General features: G+C 30.2%; 1 protein-coding gene across 5 annotated transcripts in view; it reads left to right on the plus strand.

Annotated features, from left to right (window-relative positions):
* Positions 1-20,560, plus strand: part of LOC123301763 (liprin-alpha-1) — a 197,993-nt gene continuing 177,433 nt past the window's right edge. For all 5 annotated transcript variants that reach the window (XM_044884650.1, XM_044884651.1, XM_044884653.1 and 2 more), the window contains exon 1: positions 1-312. In XM_044884650.1, the coding sequence (XP_044740585.1) occupies positions 64-312 (249 nt within the window). In that variant the 5' untranslated portion in view covers positions 1-63. The remainder of the gene's footprint in view (positions 313-20,560) is intronic.

Here is a 20,560-nt window from a genome sequence, read left to right on the forward strand (position 1 = left end):
TGTGCTTCCTAAAAAAATTTCTGTTTTCGAAATAAAGCGAAAATACATTAAGTGCTCGTCAAAATGTGGACAATGATGTGCGATGTAATGCCAACAATATCGGAGGACAGTATTAGTCAACGGAGTTCACAATTCTCCGGTGAAGATGCAAATTTTGAGCAGCTGATGGTGTCAATGCTTGATGAACGTGATAAATTAGTGGACAGTTTACGTGAAACACAAGAACGTCTTGGACAGACTGAAGGGAAATTACAAGAGACAGAAAAAGAACGTGATTCGTTGCAACGACAAATTGCCGCAAATCTTCCACAGGTTAGATTTACTCTTAAAATTTCGATTCGTACCCTTTTTATAAAAAAAAAAAATAAGTTATACCTATATAGAGTATAATTTCATACTGTAGTTACAAGTGCTACCCTCTTGCTGTTATCTGGTGTGAACGGCGGTGTCCTACTTGCCGACAATGTTCCCGATTCCAGCTTTATTGATTCCCTGAATATCTCTTTTACTTTTCTCATACAGTAGTGTAACATTTATACATTTATTTTAAACCGCCATTTTTCAATATACACATTTTTTTCACATTATTTTTGACAGCGTCGTGTGTTTTTACTTGTTTTTTGTTTTTCGTGAAAATTTTGTTAATTATTTATGATTTATTTTCATGTAGGTAACCTTGGTACTACTGCCAATTTTTTTTTAATGACAAATTTTATTTTAATTTAGGCTTCGAGATATCAAATAAAATCGTCTTTTTATTGGATTATTTAACGTTTGTTTTTCTTCTACACACATGAATTCGATTAAGTGTGAAATTGGTATACATTAAAGGTTCTGTGGTACAGATTTTTTATGATTTTTTTTTATTTCAATCCGGCTGATAAATTATAAGCAAATTCGCAATAAAATTATTAATAGTTAGATAAATCGAAATTTAAAATAAACCAACGTGTAGCCATAAATCCAGGGGTGTAATTTTGACTGGGGGAAATCTAAGAAGTAACAAATAATCGTGGAAATTATTTAATAATAGGATTTTGTATCCAAATCATAACCTAACTTTTTCGAATTTACCAGTATCTGAATATAAAAGTTATTATACCCTGTGTATATGAAATATATGTGTCAAGGTATACTAAGTTAAGTCCCAAGTAACACTTAATATGGTCTTATGAACAAAATTTTGTCATACGTGTTCGTTAAATCATCTAATTAGTCCATTTCCGGTTATCTGTAAATATGATAACTCAAAAATGAAAAGAGATATCAAGCTGAAATTTTTATAGCGTACTCACGATTAAAAAGTGAACTTGGGTTCGTAAATGAGCAATAAGTCAATTGATCCTTGGATCCGTAGAATCCATCTTGTAAACCGTTAGAGATAGAACAAAAGTTTAAATGTAAAAAATATTCCTTATAAAAAAATAAACAACTTTTATTTGAAACACTTTTTCGTAAACTTCATTGTTTAGCCGTGAGGGCGCAAATTAGGATAAAACTTTGATGCCCATTTTCTCCAAAACTATAACTTTTTATTAACTATTACTTGTGGTCTTGTGAAACATTCTAGAAAAACCAAAAAAATTCGAGAAAATTCTTTCGATAATTTTCGAAAATCAAATAAATGGAGGCCGAAAGGCAGCCATAATTGTGTTGGGGTTTTATTTGTATACTATTTTATAAAAATGCATGTAAGTAACTGGCATTCAAAACATTCTATACAGTGTATTTCAACAATTAATTCAGTCAATTGTTTGTTTTCACTTGTTTGTGTATACATACATGTATCGAATAACCTTAAATGTGATTTATGGGCACATATCAAATAATCATCAATTAATTTTATTGAGCTTTTGTAAAAACAAATGCGTTTTTTTTTTAACTTACAAATTCGATTACAAGTATGAAATTAAATCGCTTTAATGGTTCTGTAGATAATTAGGTACGAACTGTATATAATATATATATCTGTTACGATATCGTCTGATTATTTTTGTTTTCTAGTCACGTAAAACCAGTTAGTGATGTAAATTTAAATAAATTGGAATTTCTTGTGATAAATTACAAAATTTCACTTTAAACAGAATTAATTGCTTGGTGTTTTATGACTTAAAAAGATGGATATACATATATTATTTAATAAAACTTTCATTTTGGAAATATTTGGTAAAAATTGGCCTAGATCCCAAAATTCCTAGTATCTCCTATAATTCTAACAAGTCAAAATGATTTAAAAGCGATTCAATGTATCGATGGGAAATTCGACTATCGCTATCTAAGCGCCAGTCTCGGAACTTCGAATCTACTGAGTTTGGTTAATTTAACGTAATTATCGGTTACTCTGTGAAGGTCTAATATTAGAGACAATAGTATAAACAATGACGAGAGTTCTTATCCAAGCGACCACTGCAGTGTGATCAATTTACCGCCCCATACATTATAATTGATCCGATTGCCGCTGCCTGGATTTGAACCCGCAACCTTCCACTCAGTAGGCAAACGGTTAAAGGCGATTGGGCTTTTACTCGGTCGGCTTTTGAAGCATAACATTCTGCTGAGGCCAGGGATAACACAGTTTCTCATCCGAAAGTCCTTACAGAATAGATGGATTCAAAGTATGGGACTCAAATATTACCCGTTTTCTTGTAGATGTCAATAACATGAATAGGCCCACAAATTAAAGTTTCAATGCCCTGTCAAGAAACCCACTACAGTTCTCAACCGTATCCTAGAGACAGTTTCAACCCAGTACGGTTATTGTCTCACATTCGAAAACTTACGAATCATCTTGGTATAAGAATTGTAGACTCAGATGCGAGTAAGGATTTTTCGCAATCCTTCGTTAATCGGGTAAACCAGTTTATTTTTCTTTGGAGAGGTGATTCATTTCCTCTGAGAAATCTTAAAACATTCTTGATTGGAATTGTGAAGACTCAAAGGTCTAAAGTGCCTCCTGAATGTCTTGAGAAAATTCTAAATTGCGTGTCTCTGTAACCCTTCAAGTTACCGATCTAGAAAGCATGTTTATGAAATTCTATAGTTCGTTTAAAAAATGGAAGAACTATAAAAAAACGCAGCAGGCTATTGGGACAATCACTATGGTCGTCAATCAGTTAATATGGCAGCCATTAGCAGGGTAGACCATTAAAAGAGAGTGGGGTATTTTATTAGACAGTTCAATCATACATTTGAACAGTATTGTTGTAAATTACTATAGTTTCTATAGTATCTATCTATTTAATCAACGCTTACTTGCAAACCTAATTTAATCCTGTTATCGTAGTTGTAATTAAGAAACCGATTATCGCATGCCAAAATGATTTTCCCAATAATTATAAACGAGTGTCCTTAATCAACTTAACTCCTGCCTTTGGCTCTGATGATGAGGATATCGAAAAACCAAGCATTTATTGGAAATTATGTGTCTGAAAAACATTTTTTATGATACGGTATCTTTTTTATTTTGCGTTTTTTCCATGGTAATTTGAAAGAAAAAAAAAATTTCTTTTTAAAATCAAAGGTTAGATTTCTTTTTACTTAAGTATATAAACATTTGAATGCAAGGCCGTTGTATAATGTATAATTATATAATTCTTTAGATTTATCAAATGCAATTCTTTAGTGGATGTATTTATTTATCTAATGACTGCGCGGTTTTTAATTATTATATAAGAATTCTTGTTTAAAAAAGAAAATTCCCATCTGTATGAGGATGCAAAGGAATTTAGAATGTTTTTGTGGAATTGAAATCGGTCTGAATCATACTTTTATGTACGAAAATTTGTTATTAAAAAACTAAAATCCAAATGGCGACAAAATCACGTTCTAAAAAGTATTAAACAAGAAAATATTATCATCTGAAATTGTCATTGTTAGTAAAATGGTCATTACTGCCGAGGAACCGTTCTCCGGCAAACTTTTTAACCGTAGGGTCATTTAATCTAAGGGTTAGTTCCCCCGACTGTACCGAATAGTTTGTAAATTACCTTTTTTTGGGGCTTTTATGGTTTCACAATGCAAGTTAAAATTTGTGACCAGAACGAATTTTCTATGAGTCAGATAAGCCGACAAATTAAAAGGAGAAAAACGCGATATTTTCGCTATAAAACCGTGTTTTCTGGTAAAGTTTCGAACAGATTTGACTTTGGCTAGTGACAATTTTTTTCGTTTTTTTTACATTTCTAGATATTTTTTGTTTTATATGAAAATGCTTTTGGCGTTTGTTTCTTTACTAAAACCTGTTTTTCGCACCTTTTCCATATTTTTAAAACAACGGGGGTTAAAAAAATAGTAGTTTTTAAGAAAACCCCCGAACCAAATAAAGGGGTGTTATTAAGTTTGACCGGTATGTGTGTCTGTCTGTGGCATCGTAGCTCCTAAACGGATGAACCGATTTTGATTTTTTTTGTTTCGCCTAAAAGGTAATTTAATGTAGAGTGTTCTTAGCTATTTTTCTATGTCTTGTTCCTGAAATGATTAAAAAATAGGCGATGATCTTCAAAATCGTTTCAGTTTGGAGAAGACTCAAAGGAATCTAAGAATGTTCTTAGATATGTTTCAAGTGGGAGTTTTACTTACAAGGTAACTATAATCAAATGGTTTCTATGGTTATATTTTTATGTTTGTAGAAATTAAGAAAGATTATGTGATAGATAAAACGTTTTTGTAATATTCATTGCCTATAATATTTAAGTTAAGAGCTTGAATCTACTTTAGTGACATGTCTTACATCGAGTGATGTTTTTGGAGCTCACATGGTAAAAACTGTTCAACTTTTCTATCTATATTATAATTGGTTGTCTATGATTGGAGCTCTATGAATTTATCTCTATGCAAATATAATACATTCGGTCCTAGACTATTGTATTTATTTTTAATTCAGACAAAAACAAATAACATAACAATGAGAGTGTTTATTATCTTCTTCCCATCTGTTGGTTTCCTTCCTATATTTTTGGTTTGTTTGTTATTTTAAAAGGGAGAAGAAGACTAACCCTCCGTCGTTGTACATAGGCCCTATTATTTTAAAATGTTTATGTATATTTAGTGAGGTTTATTGTATGTATGTATGCACAGATGATGAATCCCGGCCAACCGGAAAGAAATACCTTAATTTGTATTTAACAAAGTGTGTCAGGTGTATAATAAATGAATTAATTTATATATAAAATTATCTAGATTGGAAAACTCGTTGAAAACTAATGAATTTCGAATATTTATTTAGGGATGAAGAATGTCTGGCATCTAAAATCGGTTCTGTTAATTAACGCGGGATCCTCGCTTGTAAAGTAACCTAATTTCTGTCTGGAAAATGTAAATTCTATTCTTTAATTATAAAAATAAATCATATTAAAATTATGGCCTAAAGTAATATACCAAGGTATACTAAGTTTAGTCACAAGTTTGTAACGCTTAAAAATATTGAATTTATGAACAAAATTTGGGTATAGGTGTTCATAAAATCACCTAATTAGGTAGCCCATTTTCGGTTGTTTGTCTGTCCGTCTGTCATCACGATTACTCAAAAACGAAAAGAGATATCAAGCCTTATCACGTAAAAAGTGAGGTCAAGTTCGTAACTGAGCAACATAGGTCAATTGGGTCTTGGGTTCGTACGATCAATTTTGTAAACCGTTAGAGATAGAACAAAAGTTTAAATGTAAAAAATGTTCCTTATTAAAAAATAAACAACTATTGGTTGAAACAATTTTTTCGCGTACATCACTGTTTACTCGTGAGAGCGCAAATTATGCGCAAATTGTATAGTATGTATTAATAGGGAATATTAGTTATATATGTGAGACATGTATAGGCATATGTGTAATGTGAAAGAGTAATCAACACTGTCTATACATGGTATTTCAACAACTAACTCAGTCAATTATTTAGCTTTCGATATTTCGAAAACCAAGGCAGATATCGGAAAATATTATTCATTTTCTCGTTTACATTCATGAATTTATAACAAAATATTACATAAATTCATCATCAAAGTTGAAAAATAAAGTACAAATAATTTCAACTACAAGTCTAACCTTTCCCTGGCTCTCGTACTATCTTATTAAGGTTATCGCACATCGCACTTTCAATAAAATTGTCAATATTATCCGTATAATGATTATGTTGATATTAAAAGTGGTACATAACACTTAACATTGTGGGGGTACTCTGTACTAGTACTCCCTCGATCTATTTTACCAGTCAGCGTGGCATACCAACTTATTCTACAGTCTACAGTGTAGACTCTACACCGATGTATAATTGGATATGGAGCAAGAATACGAATAGGGTTTAAATTATTTACCTACCTATATATATCGAGTAGGTACCATAACGTGTTACTGACCTAATTTTATAAATATGCTTATTAAAAATCAATTTTTATATTATTTTGGATTTGATTTAGTTCAATATAACAAAATTTCACTAGCCAGGCTTTAAATTATCTGATAATTATAGTCAGGCGAAACAAATTATCCAACCAAATTAAAAATAATGGTTTAAAAAACATAAGGAATCGATTCCATTAGGATTACAGTCCAATCAGGACTAAACACATCCAAAGGACTTCTCAATATTATATAGAAATTACAAAATCCAAAGGTGGCAATTAAAGCTACACATACTTTAAAGTTATATTGCTCGTAGCTCGAAAACTATTCGTTAAAAAAACGTTGTGGCTGTGAGAGCTTTTGATCACAAAGATCCGAAGAATATTTTGGGGGTGGTTTGGAAATGTTTCACAGAAAACCATTTTCCTAGTCATATAGATACTATAATAAATATGTATAGCTTTTATTGCCCGTAGCTCAAAAACTACTCGTTAAGAAGTTGTGGCCTTGAGAGTTTTTTTGTGCAAAATAATCCCTGATATCGTTAAGGAGTTTCAATTAAGAAACAGTAAAAATTAGGCAATTTTAAAATTCGATGTTAAAATAATAATTAACAAGTGAAAACAAACAATTGACTGAGTTAATTTTGAAATACCATGCATAACTAGTGTTGATTACTCTACAATTTATATAATACATGCTATACAATGTATGTCTAATTTGCGCCCTCGCGGGTAAACAGTGATGTTTACGAAAAAATGTTTCAACCAAAGGTTGTTTATTTTTTGATAAGGAACATTTTTTATATTTAAACTTTTGTTCTATCTCTAACGGTTTACAAGATGTGCCTACGGACCCATAGGTCAAGACCCAATTGACCTATGATGCTCATTTACGAACTCGACCTCACTTTTTACGTCCTGAGTACGCTGTAAATATTTCACCTTGATATCTTTTTTCATTTTTGAGTTATCGTGCCCACAGATGGACGGACGGACAACCGGAAATGGACTAATTAGGTGATTTTATGAACACCTATACCAAAATTTTGTTCATAGCATCAATATTTTTAAGCGTTACAAACTTGGGACTAAACTTAGTATACCTTGCATATTACATATATGCATGGTATAAAAATCTTCTGCCAAGATTATAAAGCATATCTAAAAGTAATTTTAATTTGTTTTGTACAAGTAATTTTTTAATTATTTTATTAAAATTAATTATTATATAATAAATAAATATCTGGTTTTTTGATAAAATAACAAAAAAAATAAAATTACATTAAAGTATAAAAAAATTTATCAAGGAAACAAGAAACAATAATCATATTTTTTTTAATTACCTAAAGCAACAAGAAATATTGTAATTACAGTGTGTTGTTGTTTGTCTTGTATGTACTATGTACTATGTAGGGTTTGTGCTATGTGCATTCAAGAAGAGTTCGAGTAAAAAAGACGTAGGATATTACCAGAGGAAAAAGATATCTTTTTACATTATTTTGTGTTGTATTTGTATGTTCGGTGTAGTATGGTGTTGTATGTGTTCTATTGCTTGGCTAATTCACTCACTCAACTGTGTGTGTATGTCAATTCTAATGCCTGATCCATATTAAGTGGCTATTTTCTATTAGTTTTTATAAAGTTTTAACCATAGAATACATAGAGAACGCCGGAATGATGAATGAGAGAGAAAACTGCCACTTAGTTTCTATATGGCCTTGTCTAATCTATATGTCATTGGCTAGATATTGCATCATATGATTGTGACATATGACTATGACAAATACACATAGAAAATAACTAGCAGTTCTCTCTCACTCATCCTATGGTATCCACTTACAGGCTAGCATATCCCTCGCGTTATTTATGTATATTGTTCTATGGTTTTAACACACGAACGTCAACCCTAGTGGCTCAGTTGGTTAAAGCGTAACCAATTCCGTTCGATTATGCCAAGGGAAGCAGGTTCGATTTCTGCCTTCACAACAAAAATTAATTTAATTAATAGTTGTAATGGGCTGGTGTAGTGCATGGTATATGCATGAAGGAGGTGCACTCAGCCTCTTCACTTGTCCGATTTCAACACATAGGGTATCGTTAGCATCCTGAGTACAGCCCGGGTAAAATAAGATTAGAAGAATAATTCTTAAATAAACTTCTATTATGGAAATTAAAGACCATTATATCTGGCGTAATAAATACAATCCACCATAATAATTTTTATTTTACTCGCATCCGGTCTTTTCGATAAATTAAAAAATTGTCAAAGAAATCTGAAAAAATTTTTGTCTCGTTTTTTTGGTTTTCTAGAGTAATTAAGACCTAAAAGTAACCATTCAACTGTTAGGCAAAGTCTATTTAATTGTTAGGCAAATATTTTCTGAGAAATTGCCAAAAACTCGATCCGAAAAGTAATCTTCGCATAGCTTTTTGGTTGATATTTTCATAAACTAGGCATCTAATCACCAAATGATCCCGACTTTTGTATTTTTTGAATCAAAAATACTTTATAAACCGAGTTTTATCAAATTTCGAAACAAAAATTTATTTTTAGCGTTTCTATTTTTTCAAAGGGCTACCTTAATGAAAAATTATCGGAGTCAGCTAGAAATATTTTTTAAGAAAAATGGTGTTATGACCTTTCAGTTTTATAGATTTATTTTTCATTCTAAACTATATAGATAACTAAGTGTGAATCAGCCATACTAAATTTAATGTCTGTAATATAAAAATGTGACTTCCTACGTTTTACACTATACTATTCAATTCAATTCAATATAATAAATGAATGAAAATATTTTTATATAAACAATTTGCACAATTTATAATAATAATAATAATAAATACACTAAAAAAAAAACTTACTTTAACACCTAACTCAATATACAACTTGTCAACTTAAGTCTATCTATCTATTAGTCAGTCAGTCTGTCTGTTTGTCTGTCTTGTTCGTATCTGTCGCGTTGTAAACACGTTCCTTTTATGGACATCTTTTTAATAGTATTAAATGTATTTATGATGATAACACATAGCGAAGAAACATGAACGTAGTCGTCAAAAATATATTATACAATGTATATATGAAATATACATAGTATATTAAGTTTAGTCCCAAGTTTGTAACGCTTAAAAATAATGATGCTAGGAAAAAAATTTTGTCATAGGTGTTCATAAAATCACCTAATTAGTCCATTTCCGGTTGTCCATCCGTCCGTCTGTGGACACGATAACTCAAAAACGGAAAAAAGATATCAAGCTGAAATATTTACAGCATCATAGGTCAATTGGGTCTTGGGTCCGTAGGACCCATCTTGTAAACCGTTAGAGATAGAACAAAAGTTTAAATGTAAAAAATGTTCCTTATCAAAAATTAAACAACTTTTGTTTGAAACATTTTTTCGTAAACATCACTGTTTACCCGTGAGGGCGCCAATTAGGCGGAAATTTTATAATATGTACTATACTTGATTATCAGTTACGTATGTGTCACATGTTTGTATGTGTAATGTGATAAAGAAATCAACACTGACTATGCATGGTATTTCAACAGTTAACTCAGTCAATTGTTTGTTTGTTTGTTTTCACTTGTTTTTATCTTACGGTCCATACCTCACACTTGCTACGCTTATTTGAGTGAGTAATGAAAGACAACAGGAGAGAAACGATATTGAGATGTAGTTGGTACCTTCTTTAATAAATACAAGACACCACATACAAGTCAGGAAACACAAGAAGCCATATACTAACATTTATAGAAGGTATAGCTGCTAAAGAAGCTACTATTACTATTTAACTAATAGCTATAAAAATTGCTTATTAAAGGAAAATATTATTTTATATTTTATTATATGATGATGATGTTGTGAGTGATGTTGTCTTTTCTTTTTATTTTAATTTAAATTAATTAAATTAATTAATTAATCAGCAAACAATTTTCTATTAGAAAACTTTTTATATATCATTTTATGTTTTATTATCATCTTATTGTAGTTTTCTTAATTAAAGATTTGTGAAGTGTATTGAATTTTATAGATCGTAAGATGATGTTGGATTAATTAGCTTTATTTTTTCTTTTCTACTTAGGAATTTCGAAAGATTATCAATTAATTTCAACTATTAGCTTGAATAAAATTGCATAAGTTTGTGCGGGTGATAGAGCAAAATCTAACTTTTTAGATTTTGATGATGTCAAAGAGTTCTAAAAATCCTTTTTTTCACAAACTGGCCAAAATTCATTTGATATGAATGAATTTGTTATGGAAACTCACTAATTTTCTGTCATATTTTCTATTTTTCATGTTGTTTTTTCGCTATTATTAACTATTATGTGAAATATGGAATCCATGGTAGTGAAATTTTGATATTTATTGAAGCTACGTTAAATTTAGTAGTAAATTGGAAAAATATGACCCAAAATTAGTAGGATTACATATTTGGTTGATCAAAATTGGATAAAATTTGCGTGTGATAGAGCAAAATCTAATTTTTTGGATTTTGATGACGTCATAGAGTTGAAAAAATCAATTTTTTGTATAAGTTGGACAAACTTTATTTGATGTGACTGATTTTTTTATTGAAACCCATTAATTTTGGATCATATTTTCCAATTTTCGCGCTAGAAATTTGCTAATATTAATCCTTATACCAAATGTAAAACACATGAAACTGCATCTCGAAAATTATTTCAAATACGTATGTATAATTAAAATTGAAACATGTGGTATTCATTACCTTAATGCCAGTTCTTAAATACATACCATCATGCTGCCCACGATGGTTTGTCGTTATAATCCCCATGTATTTAGCACAGGAATGAAAAAGACAAACTGTGATGACCAACATGCTGGCATGCATGTAGGAACAGAAGCATTATAATTGTTTCATATAATACCAGCATACATCTCAGTTCTACGTTATTGTTTCATTCTTCATTCGTGACTGCTTTTGAATAATTTGATGTTATTTTTTTTCTTGTTATATGCTTTAGGCCTCTTTAATTTTTATACTAAACATACATTTATTTATTTATAGCTAGATGCGAGTTGTGACTTAACTGAGGCATAAAACACACACTTTGTATGCATTATTGTTTAGCATGTTGTACTCGTGCGCTGCTTACTTTTGTTTAAACATCTGTTCTGAATTTAATTCTGAAATAAATCAAATTTAAGATTTCAATGATAATGCAAATTATATTCTTTTTGTGAAAAACGGAAGTTTGATTCAAGAGTTTTAAAATGGAACTTTGTTTCAAGAGTTTTTGTGATTACAGTGAAACTTGTTTTAGTGGGACCTGGATAAGTGAGAGAAACCTCTTTAACTGGAACTCATGTTGAGGTCCCAACAATTTGGCACTGAATTATCTCTGTTAGTGGGACTAAGCAAACCTGTGTACCTGGGATTCGTTCCTTCGAATGTTCCTTCATAGTTACCTCTATAACTGAGACAGCGAGTGGATTTTATATGCATTACCCTTTGTAACTGAGAACTTTTAACTTTCGAGCCTCAATGATCTTCAGTTTTAGTTTTACGTGAAAAACTGAAGTTGATATCCGGGAAAGTGAGAAGACACGCGATGAAGTCTGTCGAATTTACTGTGCCAAAATCTACTGTTTGTAGAATAAGAAATAGTCTGTATTCTGGCCTCTATTAATGGAACCCTCTGTAAATGAGACAAATATTTATTTACACCTTAAAACCTGAGACACTGAGTAAGTGAAATGAATAAGTGAGATAAATTTGCAGGTCCCTTGATGTTTCACTTAGCCAGGTTTCACTGTATTTAGAAAAACATTGAATGTTAGTAGATAATTGCAATCGCTGACTAATTATTGGTTGAGTGTTTTGACATTCCAAGAATTTTTAAATCTCATTTTGGAAATTCCAAAATTGAAAAATCAGATTGATTTATTTCTTTGGGTTATCCATTGTAGTTTAAAATATGTATAATATCTTTTTATCACTCGTAAGGCATTTCAAAAAATATTCGATGAATTAGTGTTTGTAAAAAAAAATAAGAAAAAAACCTTGCCTTCGGCTAGGTCATATCTTTTAGTGAGCCAGTGAGTCAGTCAATGTGAAGTTAAATTGTATCATATTTTAGTAGATATGAATGCGTTGTTTTTCTCTATATTATAACCAGATCTGATTATTGTGTCGTTCATACTTAAGCTTGAATCAGACTGGTTTTTATAATAAGTATGTTTGTAGTATCTGAAATTCCATTTCAATTTCAAAACACACCTGGTGACGATTCGAAGTCAATGCTCCTCACTATTAAGGTAGTTCGACCACCATGGTAATTTTAGTACCTTATTTTCAACTTTGATGATGAATTTCGAATGTTTTCGAAATATTGAAAGCTAAATAATTAAACAATATTTTCAATTTTCGATATTTTGAAAATTCCTATGATTTTATTGAAAATTACCAAAATGTTGTCTCAACTTTTTGATTCCAAATGCATTTTATTTCATGTTTTGGTTGGCGGTTTACGAAATGTACTCTATAATTGCATGTTCTCATTAATTCAATTCTCGGAAATCTTTATCAGCTATAGTATTCTCAACCAAATCGTAAAATTAACCGTCAAAGAACAATAAAATCTTTCATAAATATTAAACATCACAGTAGTTAGTTAGTGAAGTGTCGCGACACAGCTTATAATATTCATTCAATGAGATTAACTTTGAATACATAAATATATGGTAATTTTAATCGTGAAGTTAATTTATTTCTTATTGACGGCATCATAGACGACAGCCTCTGATGGATAACATAGAAGAATAATTGCATTTCTTAGAATGCATCACCGAGTGTCTTAAACCACCTGTGTACATTTCTTTCTAAATCGAAAATACTTCATCGGCGTGAAATTTGAAATCTCTCTATTTGCTAATCAATCATTTCGGATTTATTGAACATGTTTTCAGTCTCCGAGGGTACTTTGTTGTTTGGAAAATTGTTCCTTATAAATTTATTTACAATTATTTTTAATTTTTCTATGACGAAGTATTTTCCGTTTGAAGGGCACAGAGAAAAATCATGCCGAGTCACATTTTTGTGATTTTCTTTAACTGGAAATGACATTCTATAGTGGAAAGATATAAGAATGCTAAGGCGAAATGTTTTTACGCTACCCAGTCGCATAAGGTAACATACTAGGTCAATGTATTTTAGGGCCATACTGTCGAGTTGAACTTAGTGTAAGTGGCACCAAAGTTTTTATACCATAAAATCGTTTAATTTAATAAAATTTATATTCAGACAGAATATTTTAATATAAATAACTTAGTTTTAACAATAAAACCCTTGAAAAGTTCGTAAGAAGGCCCAGAAAGTTTTTATCCGGTTCTGGCTTGATAGTTCTACTGGTCTTCGAGAGATGTCGCTAACAGCTCTCGACGGTCAGTTTAATGTTGATCATGATATATAGTTGTCGGTTTAAACAAACTTTTAAGATCATTTCTTGAACTTTTTATAATTTTCTAGAAAATTTCGAATCGATTTTGACCATTACACACATTTTGGAACTTTCTAGGGCATTCCAGAAATTTGTTCTGAAAATTTCCGAAAGTTCCCATGTGCAAGAAAATGGAAGATATTAGATTAGATTTATGGGTGGTCTGAGATCCTCGGTATAATATAATAATAATATTAATAATTGGAATACTGTCGATATCAAAGTAGTATAAAATTTTGTATGAATTCATATTATTTTGTTTATAAAATCAAGTGTAACGTTAACATATTATCATTATTACTTTACTTATATCTTGTAAGTAAAACTTTAGTACCTATAGTTGCATAACATGTAAAGATGAAACAAAATTGATGAAACTATAAGTACACGGCGATAGTTTTTTTTTAGTATAATCGTAAATCACGTTCTTAAGAGAATTGAGTATAGAAAAAACTGTAGAATTTCGATAATTTAAACTTCGATAACCTAAAAACCTCTATTTTATAAATTTTTTATTCCCATTCCGTCAGAGCCTGAAATTTCTTTTAATATAATAATTTCGGCAATGGACCTCAGTAACTTCAAGTAATGTTTAAACGATCTTAATAGTGATGTGAAGTAGAATTTTTACTTATTTTATCGTAAAAATTATGTGTCAGGTGTTATGAGCAGTAATTCTCCGTGTAATTCATCAACACTTAATAAGAGTAGAGCTTTTTACGTTCATACACTCACTGATGGAAAGAAAATATAAAGTACAAACTTTTATAATACAAGTTTTATAAATAAGTACAAGAAGTACTTTTTATTTATTTATTTAATATTCGAAACATGAAATAATAATATTGTCTATGCACTTTACTGTATGTCTTTTATATTACAGTGAAACCTGTTTACATCCTGGTATATGAATTATATCATCTTTTCAGAATTAATTTAGAATAGGGGATAAGCCTGATGTCGAATTGGTCATATTACCCATAAAAATGTTAAACTAGACTTGATATCATAACAAAATTTGAAAGTGAAATTAAAATTGATTAAAAAACGAAGAAGTTATAAGCAATCAAAGATTGCATTCAATGGTTGCTCATCTCTTTTTAGTAAAACAAAGTTTTATATGTAATCTCTCTGGCAATTTCCACGTAAAACGTCACTAGTGGGTATCTTCCTCTTTGTTTCATTAGGAATTTTATACGTTCATATCTTGCTTGCATACTAGTTAAGATTTTTAAAAACCAACTTTTCTATTTGTGAAGTGAGAATTCTTCATCTATTAGTATGAGCTGTATTTTATTTAAAAAAAATTAGGATTCCGTACCAAAAAATTAAAACCCATGAATTATTGAACGTAAAGGGAAATAATTGAAAGCAAGGGAAGCAAAGGCTATAGGGAAGCAAGAGAAAAACAGCGACGCGAACGGGTAACAGGAGTCTCGCATATAATTAAAAAAGAAAGGCTTTAAACTTTCTTGATCTATTTATAAGTGTAAAGACGTTGCACTGTTACAGCATACAGACGTTTATTACTCGTATATATGTGGTATTTATTATTTAATCAGTTCTATTTATATAAAATTTAAATTTAAATAACAATTACAGCGATTTTATTGTAGATGATGTCACCTCACCGTTTTTATACAAGCAGTGTAGAGAATATTATCTTTAGGGGCAAAACCAAGGTCTTTCTGATAGATCTAATACAGTAGAATCTCAATAATCGGGAATTATTGAGACTCTACTGTAATATAAAATAAATAAGACAAAAAAAAAAATATTGAGACGTCGCGGGACGTCTGGAAGATGTGAAGCTTCGAAACACTGACTGACTGACTGATTGAGTAGTTTTATAACCATTTTTCTTACAACGATTAAATGTAGTTTGAGATTTTCGAGTTATAAAGAGTATTCTTAACATAGTGCTTGTGAGAAGAATAATTAGAATTAACTTTTGTTAATATTATAAACCACATGAAATTAAATAAAACCTTACTAACATTGACATTATAGCAAACGTTGATCTATTTTTGTCTATAAAATTATTTTCATTCTTTCAATAAATGATCTATAATTTTCGATATCTTTTTAAAATATGAAACCAATAACTGCTTAGCGGGAAGTTATTAATTAAGTATAATATTATTTATTATTAACAAATCAATCTTAATAAAACATTTACTATTATTATATTATTATTGAATCGAATGCATATTATATAAATAATTATATAATTTTAATTAAATATAATTAACTCTAATAATAATAATAATAATAATATAAATAATAAATATAATGTTAAAAACAGGTGTTTGTTAATGTTAAATAATATTTTATGTGATGTTAAGTTGTAAATTATATTATTTATTCAAACCTACTTAAAATCATGATAAATATCATTATTTTTCAACACTTAGGTGTGAATAGATTGATATTTATTTATAAATTGTATGTCGTTATTATTTAACATGTTTTTTAAGATGAATTATTATTAAATGCCTTTTTTTTAAAATTAAAATGTTGATTTTATTTACAAACTCATCATTTTGCAGTATATTTTATCACAGTGTTCGGTTAAATAACCAAATTATGTTTCACGGCGTGTTTCTTTTGGATGAAACGGATTCTCATTTAACTTTATACTGAACAGATTCAAATACTAACAGAAAGGGAAGAACGCCTGTCGAATCTCAGTCTCTTTCTCTACGGTCAGAATTTAGTTATTGCGTTTCGTATCTCTTTGAAACTCTATGGTATCATCTCTATGGATCAAACTCAAAATTCGTAAGACTATGTCACAGTCAGTACACAGGTTCGCGTACGATCACCGAAGGTAAGCAATATTGAGCACAATCAGTACTTGGATGGGTGACCGCTTTTTTATTAAAAATATAATTTTGTTTTGTTTTTTTTAAAGTGAAAACTTCTTTAGCGGCGTTGTACACTTTTTTTGTAATGGGTAAAAAATGTTAAACTCGCGTCAGGACACGTGACCTGATCGAAAATTCGTAAGACCATGTCACAGTCAGTACACAGGTTCGCGTCCGATCACCGAAGTTAAGCGACATTGAGCACAGTCAGTACTTGGATGGGTGACCGCTAAGGAACACTATGCGGTTGCCTTTTTATTAAAAATATAATTTTTTTTTTTGAAAACTTCTTTAACGGCATTGTACACTTTTTTGTAATGGATAAAAAATGTTCGTTCATGAAATTGTCATGTTTGTGCACGATAGCCCAATAAATAAATATTGTATTCTACCACATAAATGATAGTACTTTTATATTGATAATTAAAGCAATTAGTGCAAAATTATTCCCTAACCATTCCAAAATATCAAAAATGCACAACGTTAATATTCAAGTTTTCACTTCTGCCGGCACTCCCGGAGTGCAACACGTCGTTTTTTTTTAGACAGATTTAGAAGTTTTTTTAACAGTGTAGATTTTCATAAATATCAATCCAGTATCTTAGATAAAATATGACGTGAAAATATTAAAAATATGTATTTTATAAACAATCATAACTCCGTGAAGAAGATGTTTAAGTTTTGAACATAGAAAAGGTAGTAATATTTAAACTTCTTAAGTTTTATACAGTAGCTAGGTAAGTACTAAACTACTAACTACTAACTGTGTTAGTAAAGAGATAGATGGCTTATGTTTGCTAGTTGTCACTATTTATACAGATTTAGTAAAACTTGAGGTAGTACCTACTATACTATAAACTATATACTTTCTTACTTACAAAACACGTAATATGTAAATTCTAAAATAAATTCATTATTATATATTAAGAGTTTTAGAGTAGAAACTACTACACTACATAACTATTTTATTTTATAATCTAAAATGTTTATACAAGTTCCTGTTATGACTTAGTTCAAAATTGTTCGAGCAAACAATTCCATTATATATTTTGATAGTAATTTGTCATATTACAGTGAAACTTGGTTGAATGGGACCTGGATAAGTGAGAAACATCCATAACTGATACATATACTGAAGTCTTAACGCTTTGGCACTAAATTACCTCTGTCAGTGGGCTAGGACACAAACCTCTATATGTGGGATTCGTTCTTTCAATTTTACCGTCATAGTTACCCCTATAACTGAAACAGCGAGTGAATTTTTATACCATGTATATATGAAATATACATAGTATATTAGGTTTAGTCCCAAGTTTGTAACGCTTAAAAATAATGATGCTAGAAAAAAAATTTTGTCATAGGTGTTCATAAAATCACCTAATTAGACCATTTCCGGTTGTCCGTCCGTCCGTCCGTCTGTGGACACGATAACTCAAAAACGAAAAAAGATATCGAGCTGAAATTTTTACAGCGTACTCAGGACGTAAAAAGTGAGGTCAAGTTCGTAAATGAGCATCATAGGTCAATTGGGTCTTGGGTCCGTAGGACCCATCTTGTAAACCGTTAGAGATAGAACAAAAGTTTAAATGTAAAAAATGTTCCTTATCAAAAATTAAACAACTTTTGTTTGAAACATTTTTTTGTAAACATCACTGTTTACCCGTGAGGGCGCCAATTAGGCGGAAATTTTATAATATGTACTATACTTGATTATCAGTTATGTATGTGTCACATGTTTGTATATGTAATGTGCTAAAGAAATCAACACTGACTATGCATGGTATTTCAACAATTAACTCAGTTACTAGTAATTGAGCTACTAACTCAGCTACTAACTCAAAGTAATTCAAAAGTAAACTAAAAGTAATTGTTTGTTTTCACTTGTATATTTATTAATTTCTGTAAATGAGAACTGAGATAATATCGTTTTGTATGTTTACTTACTTATTTTATTCTACCCGCAAATTACGTCGCACTTAACCAGTTGTGCCTCAATGACCTTAAGTTTTAATTTTGCTTTACTATCATACGGATGTTTATTTGAAAAATGCCGAAACGGAGGCTCAAATCGTTATCAGTATGTGATAACCTGAAGTTAACATCTGTTTATGAATTTCAAAGCCGTAAAAACGTCGATTAAATTGGTGTTTCTCCTGTGAACCTCCACTCCTAATTTTCAAAAGTTCTCTTAGTTTTAGTGAACAAACGTATAACTAAGTTTCAGCTCATTTGAACTAAATGGACCTGGTGAGGATATCCAACAGTTTCGAAAAAAAATCTGACATTTCAAAAAAACTTAAAAAATTGTTTGATTGTGTTCTGAGAGGGAGGGGTCATAAAATGGGTGTATCACTCCTTTCCCACTAATTTCCTTAGCCACATCCTCCTTTTCCTGTTGGACTTGATTCAATGTATTAGTCTATATTTTCGGGAGAAATATCTACTAATCCGAATATAAATTCTAGTTAAATTCTACTTTTATCTTAAAAACTAATTTGATTTTTTTGTTCCTTTTTAGGTAAGAATTGTCAATGTGTTTCGCATGGATTACCGTTTTTGTAAGTGTCATGTTTCTTAGTTTTTCAATAAGTCGAAAGGATTAAAGGAGATGCTAGATATTTTAGATAACAATTTAGAAATACTTCTCGTACAGATAAATTTTAATCCTTGAGAAATGTTATTACAATAAATATGTATAATATTTACTCAGAATATGTTTTATAAGAAGATTCTTCTACTTCGAAAACGTTGAATTCTGTTAGTTGAATTTATACGCGTGCAATACAATGATTTTAATAAACAAAAGAATGTACAGAATGTCTTAAGTAAGTCTTTAACATAGTAAGCTTAACTGCCATTTATTTTGTCTATCGAAAATCAAAAATATTTTATAGAATTTTTTTTTATTTTTCGAGAATCTTTTACCAGCTAGTTGAATCTACCTGGAAATTTTCAATTGTCTTTTGTAGTTTCGTACAAATTAGACATCAAAGTTTTGTACTAATTTGCGCCTTCACGGATAAACAGTGGCGATTAGAAAAAAATCTGTCTACTAAAAGTTGCTAATTTTTTTAAAAGGAACATTTTTACATTTAAACTTTTGTTCTATTATGGATCCTACGGATACAAGACCCAATTGACCTTTATTCTTCATTTTTGAACCCAAACTTACTTTTTGCGACCTGAGCACGCTATAAAAATACAGTTGATAGCTCTTTTCTTTTTCGTAAGTTCCAAGTTTGTAACGCTTAAAAATATTGATACTATGAACAAAATTTTGGTATAGGTATGCATAAAATCACCTAATTAATGCATTCCCGATTGTCTGTCTGTCGTCTGTCCGTCTGTCATCTAGATTATTCAAAAACGAAAAGAGATATCAAGCTGAAATTTTTAAAGCGTGCTTAGGACGTAAAATGAGTGATGGTCAAATTCGTAAATGAGCAATATAGGTCAATTGGATAAACCGTTAGAGATAAAACAAAAGTTTAAAGGTAAACGTTCCTTATAAAAAAATAAACAACTTTTGCTTGAAACATTTTTTCGTAAACATCACAGTTTACTCGTGAGAGCGCAAATTGTATAACATGTATTATATGTTAAAATCAGTTATATATGTGTGACATGTATGTATGTGTAATGTTACAGAGTAATCAACACTGTGTATACATGGTATTTCAACAATTAACTTAGCCAATTGTTTGTTTTCGCTTGTTAAACTTCCGATTTAAGCAATTTCTTAAAATATTCGAAATCATTTTGAATTCTTGGTCTCACTTGAGATTTATCATAACCTTCAAATACTTTCGATATAATTTCTGATTCTGACAGTAGAAATGTGAAGCTTTATTCAATTGAAAAAACCTTTTTTCTGCTACTCTGCTTATCTTTCAAGAT

The sequence above is a fragment of the Chrysoperla carnea genome, chromosome 5 (genome assembly GCF_905475395.1).
Source record: "Chrysoperla carnea chromosome 5, inChrCarn1.1, whole genome shotgun sequence".
NCBI lineage: Eukaryota > Metazoa > Arthropoda > Insecta > Neuroptera > Chrysopidae > Chrysoperla > Chrysoperla carnea.